The 11,202-nt window shown below is 57.9% G+C and overlaps 1 protein-coding gene across 1 annotated transcript in view; it reads left to right on the top strand.

Moving 5' to 3' along the window:
• Positions 1–466: 466 nt before the first annotated feature.
• Positions 467–11,202, top strand: part of UNC5A (unc-5 netrin receptor A) — a 56,060-nt gene continuing 45,324 nt past the window's right edge. The window contains exon 1 of the mRNA XM_008142898.3: positions 467–536. Coding sequence (XP_008141120.1) covers positions 467–536 — 70 coding nt within the window. The remainder of the gene's footprint in view (positions 537–11,202) is intronic.

Genomic DNA, 11,202 nt, shown 5'->3' with positions numbered 1-11,202 from the left:
ATCGCGCGGGGCGGTGGGAGGCCTTCCCGCCCACCACCTCAACCCGTCCCCGGGAGAGCCTAGGGCACCGCCTGGAGGGACCCCCGGAACTGGCGGTGGCCCGCGCGCACAGCGCCAGGCGTCCCGGCCCCTCCTTTCTTCCCCCGCCCCGCCCTGCCACCGCCCGCTCCGATATTCCACTCCGGGTTTTGAGGCGCGCGCCGGCCCGCTCCCGGGCTGCGGGCTCCGCACGGCGGCTGGCTGGGTGCGCGGCAAGGCTGTCGCTGCGCTCCGCCCTGGCTGCATTGCTGCGCTCTGGGTGCCCAGGGGAGCCACGCGCCGCGTGCGCCCCGTAACCGGCCGCCCGTGGGAGCGCAGTCCGCTGGCATGGGCCCCGAGGGCGCCCCGGGCAGGGGCTCTGGGCTGAGGCGCTGAAAGTCGCCCTCCCGCCCGCGGGGCCCCGCGCCCGGCTTGCCCGCCAGCGGCCATGGCCGTCCGGCCCGGCCTGTGGCCAGCGCTCCTGGGCATAGTCCTCGCCGCCTGGCTCCGCGGTTCCGGTGAGTCACATGCACGCTCCGGGGAGGTTTGCGGGGGACAGTGTGCTCGAACGCTCGCTGCTCTGGGATTGGGGAGGGGGGCTGTCCCTGACCCGCATTGCCAGACCCAGTTGGGAGCCCCCCGAGGCCAAACTTTGCGAGGCGGGACGCGGGGGCCGCCTCTTATTGTTGCGCAGCTTCCCCGCGCGCTTCCCCGGAAGCCTGGGTTCTGCCAAGTCCAGGAGCAGCTGTCAGTGCGCGGGGCTGGCGAGTGTAGACGCCCCACGCCTCAGGGCGAGGGAAGTTTGCTGGGTGCCGGCCCCAGAGCAGGGTCAGGGGTTTGAATCAACGCCCCGGGGGAGCCTGACTTTGAGGGTCCAGATTAGAGGGTTTTGACCACCTCCCAGTCCCCAGGAAATCAAGAAGGGCAGTTAAGATACCTCTTCCTGGTAGCATCTGCCTCAAACAGCTACTCACAGTTCCTAGCTTGGGCACCTGGTCTCTGCCCACGTCCAGAACACAGTGTCCTCCTCTGTCCCCGCCACACACGCTCGCACACGTACACACTCAGGCGTGGAGGCGCATACACGAGCCCCCAGCCTTTGCAGCCTGCACAGAGCACTGCGGGTCCCCACTGGGGCTGGGGCTCCTGGGCCCCCTGGTTTGTGGGGGCCACAGTTGTGTACGGTGGGTTCACTGCCGCTTCCCCTTCTCCCGTTTACTACACAGCCCTTCCTCCTCCCTTTATGTCCCATTGGCCACCCTAACCTGCTTGGTAACTCAGCCCTCAACCCACCTCCTTTGGGGGGGCGGGTCCCCTGCATCCTTTGTCTGCTCTCCCTGAGCTTCCATTCAGGCTGAGCTGTTGAGTCCTCCTGATCTCTGCCCCCCACTCATGCACTTAGCAGAGCTGAACTTATTTATGAGTGTAGGGGGAGGGGGTCATATATGTGATCAAGAGGCCATGGGGCTTGCCCTAGCAATTCTTGATTCTTGCTGCCCCAAGAACCTGTGAGGTGCCCCCTCTGCTTGGCCAGGCCATTTTTAATCCCAGGGGTGTCGGGAGGGAGTGTTGGGGTTGCTGAGATTCAAAGCCAGACTGATCGAAGATCATCAATGCGTGATTGCTCAGAGACCAGTCAGATGATTGAGGCTGATAGCTGTTTCCTTAAAGGGACTCTGTGTAGCTCATCCTGCACCCACCGCTGTCTGGCCACCCTCCTATGCTGCCCCTCAGTCCTCCATCTACCACATCCCATCCACTCTATATCCCTTCTCCATCATCCCATCACCCCCCCCACCCAATCCTCACTTTAACAAACCCTGCTGCCCCATGACCTCCCCTTCTAATCCTGACCTAGCTGGGAGGCTGCACTGCCTCTGGGTGTGTGTTCATATTGCACACATGTGCATGTTAGGAGTATATGTGCCACACTCAGGGTGCAGCTGCACCACTAACCATCATGAGCTGCAAGGGAAGGTGTTGCCAGATAACGAGTAGGTGCCCAGGGGAAGGTTTACGAGTCAGACGTGCGAGAGGGCTGTGTGGTCATATCTGCATATTGCCCATGTAAGCATGTGTGAGGGCTGTGAGTTGGCATGTATGTCCTGGTGATGACAGGGCCTGGCAGTGTATGCAACACTGGTATATGTGTAGCCTGCCTCACATGTGTGATAGTTGTGAGCAGTTGCACAGGTGAGCATATGTAGGTAAGGGGGTGATGGGTGCTGGTGAAACAGAGAACCATAGCCTTGGGGGTGGGAGGTGCCACATGGATTCCTCAGGAGGCTGCAGAATTGGGGGACTGCATCCCTGGCTGGTGGGGCACCTGTTGAGGCCTGGCCCACGGTTGTCCAGGGAGCTGGCTGGTGGGCCCCTGTGCCATAGGACTGCCCTGGAGCAGAGCCTCCGGGCATCGACTCACAGGCCTGTGGGAGGAGCTGCTGAAGGGCAGGGAGGGCCCCTCCTTCTCGTCTGGGCCCCTTACTATTGTCCTCCACAGGCTCCAGTCACTTGTACCCAGACAGGCTGGCCCTACAATGACCCTTGCTCCTCCTGCACCACCCATCAACTCCTCAGCAACATCAGCCAAGGGGGGAAAAAAATGTGTGTGAGTGGCCAGCAGGGGGCGCCGGGGGGCCAGCACAATGGCAGCTTCCTGTTCCCCAGGCTGAGCGTCCACCTTGGGTCACACAAAAGCCTTCCCTTCAGCACACTCACCCAGTAGGCCCTTCTCTGTGCCTTTGAACACAGGGACCCATCTGTCTTACAGGTTTTCCCATTCATATCCAGTCACACAGCTGGCACCTGCTTCCCTGCCCCTGTGGGCCATACACACCTGTAGGCTTCTCTTCACACAGATCTCTGCAGTCCTGGGGAAGGGGTGCCATGGGGACTTGACCCCAATAACCTCACCACGGTGGCTCAGTGGTTGAGCGTTGACCTATGAACCAGGAGATCACGGTTCAATTCCCAGTCAGGGCACATGCCCGGGTTGCAGGCTCAATCCCCAATTGTGCAGGAGGCAGCTGATAAATGATTCTCTCTTATCATTGATGTTTCTATCTCTCTCTCCCTCTCCCTTCCTCTCTGAAATCAATAAAGATATATTTTTTTAAATAATTTGTCCTGGTGGTCTCTTCCTCAGGGACCACCCCCATTTTCCGGGCTGGTCCTAGACTCCTCTGTCCACCTCTCACCCCCCTGACTGGAACAGTTGGTTGGGGGGATGGTGTCTTCATTCTTTAGGGCTAAGAAATACCCTGCTCTCACTCACTCTGCCTTGGGGATGGGGTGGGCTAGGCTTTGGGGCCCCCGAGGTATCCCCAGCAGAGGTCTGGTCTTCTGACTCCCTTTGCCTGTGTTGGGAGGGACTTCCCTTAGGAGCCCAGGGATTGGGATTGGTTCAGGTAACAACCCCCAACCAAGAGGCACTGGCCTGGTTCCTGGGAGCAGCCAACTTTGGCCTCAGGCAGGAGCCAGGGTCCCCCCGCAAACTCCTAGGGCCCCTACCGTCTTACATCCCTTCCTCCTGCCTGGTGCTGCTCTGGGCTACAGATCTGCAGACTCAAATCATTCAATCTATAAGATGGGGGACCTCTTCTCCAGGCGAAGGCCCCAGTGCTGGGCTGGGCTGCGTCCTGGGAACACTTGTCCACACACATACAAGCTTGGGCCTGCTCATTCCAGGCCAAACATGTCCTGCTGCCCCTCCCTCCATGGGTCCTGTCCTCCCTCTCTCCCTATTCCCCAAGCCCGGGGCTGAAACCTTAGAGTCTCCCTCAGCTCTCCCTTCTCCTTCACGCTTCATTTCTAATTTGTCACCACGTCCTCCAGCTCAGCCCTACTTGTGACATTGCTTGTGTCCCTCTCCTCCTTTGTCACTCCCCCCAAGCTCCTTCCTTCCTCACCCTTCTGACCTAGACCAATGCCATAGCCACCCCAACTCATCCCCCTCCTGAGCCTCCTCCAATTAGACTAACGCTCCTGGTGCCCAGGCTGGAACCTGTGCCTCCCCAGTGCCTGCCTCCAGTACCAAGCCAGGAGCCCTTAGGGAAGCTCCGAGTAACCACGCTTCACTGGGCTGATCCATTGGGAGGGAGGTGTCCTCTCTGGCTCTGCTACTGGTGGGCTCCTCCAGTCAAGCTCCAGCTTCTCCACTAAAGCTCCCTTGCCTTAAAGAACCTTGTACCCCCGACCCTGCCAGCCACACCCCTCACCCCCACCCCAACATCCTCAGCTCTATCTGTACTGTTCTGCTTATCTCAGCCCCCAGCTTTAATCCAGCCCCCTCCAAAAGCCCTCCTCAACTCCTCCCAGGGCCCATGCAGGGGCCAAGGCATGGTGAGGAGCTCTGAGTGGGCTACAGGACAGAGGTACTGGTTCCTCAGCCCTGGAGAGGCACACAGCCTGGGGCAGCTGCCAGAAGCCTCTGGCCTGAGCCACCTTGTTCACTCTGGTGCTTCCCACAAGTATTGCCATTGTCTATGGCACTAGGACCCTGCTCTCAGCCCCCAACATGCTCCCAGTCATGGCTAGTCACGTGCTTCTTTTTTCTCTTTATTTCCTCTGCTTGAGTTTGGGTTTTCTGGCTAGGCAGGGAGGGCTGCTGCAGCTGGGGAGAAGTTTGCTCTGCCCTCCCTCAGCAGCCCTCCCTATCCCTGTCCCCGAACACAGACTGCCCTGCTCCAGGGTGACTGGAAATGGCACCTGTCCAGGGCAGGGATGAGCAAGGTGAGACCCCACCATGGAGTAGCTGTGCTCCGGCCCCTCACACTGACGGCAAGCCAGCTCTCCTGAGTGTCCGTGTTTGTGGGTCCTTCACACAGGTTGTATGTCTGTATCTGTTGACTAGGAACCTCCCTGCTCATCCCACCCCTCCCAGGCATAGACATTCCCAGATGGGTGTCTTCTTGTGCGAATTATGTCATTCTGGCTCCCAGAGCTGCAGACTCAACCCTCTGAAAGGTGGAGCTGAGGGGCACTGAGCAATGGTCTTATTCATCCTGAAGGGACACTCCGTCCCACCCCCATCCTCAGGGCTGGAGTTGACACCAAGACTTGGGCTGCTCTGTGCAGCACTCACTTGGGGCTCCTGGTTTAGGCTGAGCCCCGGAGAGCCTGGCCTCTGGCCCCAACCATCCTTCCCTCCAGATGAGCGCTCAGCTTCCTGTGACCACCTGTGCCAGCCCACCTCTTTGTTCTTCTTGTCTGCTCCCATGGGAGTGGCATTGGAGGGTCCTCCTGCCTTTTGGGGAGCCCCAGCCCCCTCTTCGTATCAGGTGGAGGAGGAAGGGCAGGGGTTTTGGAGGCAGATGGGCCCAGGTTTCAGTCTAAGGGCATGTTTGTACCTGACAAATAACTGGTACTCACCAGCCTGTTTCAGATCTGTTGAATAGGGTCACATCTGCTTCCTGGGGTGATAGTAATAAGCTGATGGGCAACATACAGAGAGCACCCCAGGGACTGGTGGGGTCCGAAGCTGTGTCGGGGCCCAAGCTCAGAGATAGGAGAGAAGGTCCCTCTTGTGAGCTGCTTCACTTCTTACTGCTCCAGCCCCAGGCAGGAGCCCGAGGCTGGAGTCATTGCTTCCACCCCCCATCTGCACACTCACCATCCCCTGCAGAGACTCAGGCCTGATTCAGACACAAAATCCTCCGATGTGTACAGAGCTTTGTTAGGGGGTTCTGTGAAGATGATGATTTGGGCTCAGCTTGTCCTGGAACTGTGTGCTGGTGATCATCTTTGACACACAGAACATGGCAGCAAAGGGAGGGTGGGAGCCCTGGATTAAACTCAATTCTAGTCTTGGCTCTGCCATTTTATTGCTTTGTGATTTTGGACAAATCACTTGACCTCTCTGGGCTGTTTGCTTCTTTGTATACTAAAAGATTGGACTTGATGACTCTATTGGGGCAGAGGCTGGTGCCCAGGGAGGTTGCCTTGGGAGTCTGGGGTAGGGTGGACTGTGCACTCAACAGCAGGTTCCCCCAGGAACTGCTCATACCTGTCCAGCACCTGCTAAAGCCACCAACCACCTTGGCAGCAGCTGCCTGCATTGCCTTGGAGCCAGGTGTCTGCTACCATGAGACTGAAGGTGGCTGTGAGGTAGAAGTAGGAATTTTGAGTCCCTGCATCCAAGCCAGGAAGCAGGGTCCTGCTTTAGCGGATGAACACCTCCAGTGGCAAAAACAGCCCTGCTTAGGGCCCCCAGTGCCTGAGGCCCACCCCCTTCCCAGGCACTAATGTCAGATGGAGCAAGCAGCCTTTGGCCTCCAGAGCCAGACCCCAGGCATGTGGAGGAGGTGGTGGGCTGAGTTGGCAGGCTCTAAGGTCTTAGTCTGGACTAAGGCTGGGACCAGGGTGAGGCAAGCGAGGTGCCGCGGGTGCAAACTTTAAGTCAAGCAAGTGCAGGGTCAGCGCCTGAGAATAAGTGCCCTTGGCACCCGCTATGCCTCGTCCTGGCTGTGGATCCACATTATACTTCTTCAGTTTCCCTGCCACTCAAATGGAGTCATTAAAGGGTAGTTGTGCAGATCAGACAGCCTGATGCATGTCAATCCTAGCATACAGTAGGAACTCAATAAATGTTTGCAATTGACGGTGATGGATACGGCAGAGGGCACTGTCTGTCCCTTCCTTGGAGGAGTGGGGTAGTCCTTGGGGTCCTCTTTGTGGGAGAGGGTGCAGCTAGGGGTTCAGGAGGGAGGACAGAGGCCTGAGGGAAGGCCTCCATTTTGGGATGAGGACAGGCCTGGCGTCTTTTCTCTGCCCCTTTGACATCCAGGGGTGGGGCATGTAGAAGCCCTAGGTGTACCCCCAAGTGTGGTTGTTGGCTGGCCCATCCCAACCCTGTCTGAAATGGGGAAAGGGGGAGACTGTAGAGATCAGGAAAGGCCTAAGTGGCAGCTGCTCATCCCTAGAGTAGGTCACAAAGGAGCAAGTTTTAGGTCCCATTCAGATGGGGGAGGGGGCCCTGAATCCCTGCCTAGGAGTGGGGCCATGGTGAGATCGTGGGGTGCCAGCATCCTGATGGTTGAGTCCCCTAGACCAGCCCCTCCCCAGGCCTTGATGTCAGAGCTGTGTCTGTCTGGAAGGCTCAGGGTCACCTTGAGCTCCAGGCAAATAAGTGGCTGGGATTTGGGGAGGGCAAGTCAGTCTAGATGGACTGAGCCTGAAGGACAGCTACAGGGTTCCTGGGGGGGCGGGGGGGGGGGGCATCTGGGCGCTGTGTCCCACCTGTGCCCTACACCTCTCCAGTCAGGGTGGCAGGTGAGATTCCTGGCTTCCCATCCCAGCATGTCCAGCTGGCAGCCTGCAGGAAGGTACACCCCGAATTAGACCCTACCCCTCCTCACTGAGGCAGAGACCAAATGGAATTGAGGGGCTGCTCGTTTTTTCCCCATGTCTGCATCTTTCCAGCCCGCCCCCCCCCCCCCCCCCCCCCCACCCCCCCCCCGTCCAAATAAAAGGGGTGGTGCCTTTTTTTGGAGTGCTAACTTAGCGCCAACCCCCTCCCTAAAACAACCTCACCCCGCTGTCCTTGTACTTGGCGGGCGGGGTCCCGGGCTGGAGGGAGGCCTCCGGCCAGGTGGATTGCGGGACACGGGAGCCGCGGTGGGGCGTCCGCGCCTGAGCCAATGGGAGCCGGAGTCGGGGTGGGGACCGGCGCGTCCTGCCCCGCAGCCCCCGCCTCGGGAAAGCGCGGCGAATTCGGCAGCGGTGCGGGGAAGGGGCGGGGTCCCTCCGCCCGCCAGCCCGCCCGGGGCCGCCCGCCGGATTAGCGGCTCTTTGTTCGGGGCCTGTTAACAAGTTCCTGGCTGAGCGCTCGGCTGCTACCCGGGGAGCCGGCGTCCAGCCTCCAGGCAGACGGCTGTCGGCCTCTGCCGTTCCCGGTTCCCGCGCCAGCTGCAGCCTCCCCCGCCTCGCCCCCTCCCCCGCCGCCTTCCTGGGCCCCGGCGACGTGGCTGGGCAGTGGCCCCCCTGGCAGCCTGGGGGTGTAGGACTTGCAGAACCCTGGCTGACCTCGCCACGGAAGGGAAGAGAATGCCCCATCCTCTGAGCACCTCCTACATGTCAGGGGCTTCCAGTGCACGGAATGAGGGAGGGCAGGCGTCCCAAACTCCAGGCCATCCTGGGGTTCCAACCCAGGTCTTTGACCCCCAAGCGCATTCTCCTGCTAAGAGGAGAGCAGCCTGGGGCAGGAAGAGCAGGAGCCTTCCGTGGCTGTCACCTTTTTTAAATTATTATTATTCCTAATTATCTTGGTGGTAACCTTGGCGGGCTAGGTGAGGTTAGTCCCATTTATCAGATGAGGACACGGAGGCTCAGAAGTGGCAGGGCTTGTTACTGCTTGGCCTGACCCCTCCCCCACTCTGACCCCTCCCCCGTGGCTATTTATGTGAGGGCCTTGTATGGTGCCCCACAGACTTGGAAGACCTTGATTCTGGGCTAATCCCCTCACCTCAGAGCCTATTTCCCCCTCCACATCCTGCCTCCTCACCCCCCACTCCCTCATTTCCTAAACCCCGGCAAGGTTGTTGTCCAGATCACAGGAATTTTTATTACAAAACTCCTGGGGGTTATCTTTCTGACTTGCTTAAGGCCACAGGTCATGTTCAAAGCCACTTTCTTTTAATGAGGAGGGATCCTTCCCCATAAGCTCTCCCAAATGGCTCTTGGCTCTTTCTTGGGGGCCACCCAGGATGGCTTCCCCCTTTTTATTTGTTTAAGACACAGCTCCTGCCTGGCACTCCAGTCCCTCAGCTGTTCCTGGTGTAGAATGGTTCTGAGCCCCGCCCACCCTCTCCCCCCCCCCACCCCCACCCCATCTCTACCCCCCACTTCCTTGTTAGCTGCCTCTGGATGTCAATCCTCGGGGCTCAGCCCACTGTGACACAATGGTCCAACATGGACTACTAGACTAGTATAGGATATTAAGTGTGTCTGTTGCAAGTATTGGAAGTCCCAACTCAAATTAGCTTAAGGCAAAAAAGAAGACAGAGAGAGAGAGATTTATTAGTGCATGTAACTGAAAAGCCATGGGTAGCAACTGTGACTTCAGGCTGGTGCCATTCTCCAGCAGCCTCTCTCCTCAGAGTCCCAAGGCGACTGCCAGGAGTTACCAGACAGAGCTACATCCTTGCAGGCCCTATCTGGGGGGCGTGGGGAGTGAGGAGACGGGGAGCATCGTCTCCCTCAGCCATCCAACAGATGTCCAGGTCTTTCCTCATTGGTCCAGCTCAAGTGCGGTGCCATGTATGAGTCAGTCTGCACAGCCAGGGGTTATGGTTATGGAGTTGAGCCTGGGCCCAAGCCACGAATGCCACTGCCGTCACTCAGGCTGTGTGCCACCACTCACAGCTTCCTGTCCACTGAATGGGGATGGGCACATTGTCCTCGGGTTTAACCAGTATGTCATCAATACATTTTGGCCAAGTATTTAATAGAAATGTTAAACTGCACCCGGGACACAGCCTGAGGCTCAACGACAAAGACCGGAGTCTGGATCCACACACGGGCTATGCTAGAAAACAATGCTGGGCACTCAACAGGTTTTGCATTCCCCTAAACGTGCTGTCATCTGGTTCATGTATCTCCATTTGCTGATCCTGAGATATGTTATCAGGTGCCTGGCTGAAGTCCAGACACACTGTTTCCAATCTGGCCATGATCTGCCAGAACAGCAACCTGTAAGAAGGGAAGCCGGTCTGGTGTGCTGGGTCCGTGGGGGCCCCGGCGTGACTTCCAGTGTCCCTGCTTCCCTTGGTCACCTGCCACTGACGAAGAAGGCCCGCCAGAATCGTGCCTGAGGTTTGTGTCAGGTCCCCCGGCTATGGCTATTCCAGTTGTGGGGTTTTGTATCTATTCAGCATTCAGTCCCAGTCCCGCCAGAATGCAGCTTAGTGGGTATTTGGGGGCCCCTTCATCTCAGCAGCAGGCACCATGCGAGACAAGTAAGTCATTTCCCCTGTCCTAGCTTCTTTTCTGCTTCAGAGCCCCCTTTTAAGCCTCTTTTTCCTTCTCTTAACAACCCAATTTCTCGCCAGTACTTTCCCCTTTTTGCTTAAATTTATGAGAATTGGTTTGTGTTGCTTGCACTCAATGAATCTAAATGATGCCTTCACCAAATCCAACTCTTTTTTGAAAACTAGACCGCAGCTCCCGCATCTTCTTGCTCCATGACCGCTCCCGCCCCCTTTCTCAGGGGTCAGCAGTGGGTTCTGCAGGCTCCCTGCCAGGACCTGGCGATGGACCAGGACCAAGAGGCCTGACCTCTTTCAGGACAACGACTGGCCCGTGCTGACCTCATCCAGAAAACATGGGAAAAGAAAGGCTCCTGCCTCGGAGGGTCTCAAGGATGAAATGGGTTATTCCATGCCAGGCCCATATGACTGCTCCACACTTCTGGTCTTGTGTGCTCTCTTACTAGAGTTTGTCCTCAACTCTCCACCTCAGTGTCCTCAGGTGCAAAACGGTGGCGTGGTGAGGCCAGCTTCCCAGCGCCCCCCACCCCACCCAGTCCGCAGGCACACCCTTTCCTGGTCCCCTTCCTCCAAGCCCCCTCCGCGTCCCTGTAGCTTTTGCATTTCCCACAAGCCTCAACCTTCCTTGTTCAGTTCTCTAGCCCCTGCCTCTCACTGGTGACTTTGTGCTTGGTTTCGGGCCCTCTGTCCATGTTGAGCATGTCTGGCCGGACTCTGAGCTCACCTAGAAGTCTTGTAGCTGCCCTGGCACTTTTCTAGACTCCTTCTTCCTCCACATCCTTTGGGGTCACACAGCCAGAGGTTCAGCTTTGAGACCTACCTGTCCTCTCAAGCCCCTTTCATAACCTCTGGCTCCACTGGGGGCTTGTCTTTGGTGTGAGTTGCCTGAAGCCCACCTCCCATCGGTCAGAACACCCTTCTGAGGGGGGTCAGCATTCCTTCCCAGCCAAGACATGCTAGTGAATTTAACAGTGGCTCTCTGGGAGGGCTGGGGGGCCAGTTTTCATGGTGTAAATTCTGCCGCCATGGCCTATTTCAAGTTACCAACGTCATGTCGACCTCTTGCCAAGTTCCAGAAATTTTAATGATGGGCTCTCCTGAGCCAGCTGTGCTGGTTCCAGCATATGGCTGTTCTCTGGCCATAGGAAGAGTGATACAGGCTCCTTAAACTTCTACCTACGTGACCCATTGACCTCCTAGG

Source organism: Eptesicus fuscus, chromosome 6, assembly GCF_027574615.1.
Source record: "Eptesicus fuscus isolate TK198812 chromosome 6, DD_ASM_mEF_20220401, whole genome shotgun sequence".
Lineage (NCBI taxonomy): Eukaryota > Metazoa > Chordata > Mammalia > Chiroptera > Vespertilionidae > Eptesicus > Eptesicus fuscus.
The sequence above is the reverse complement of the archived record's forward strand: the minus strand, read 5'-3'. Positions and strand labels throughout refer to the sequence as shown.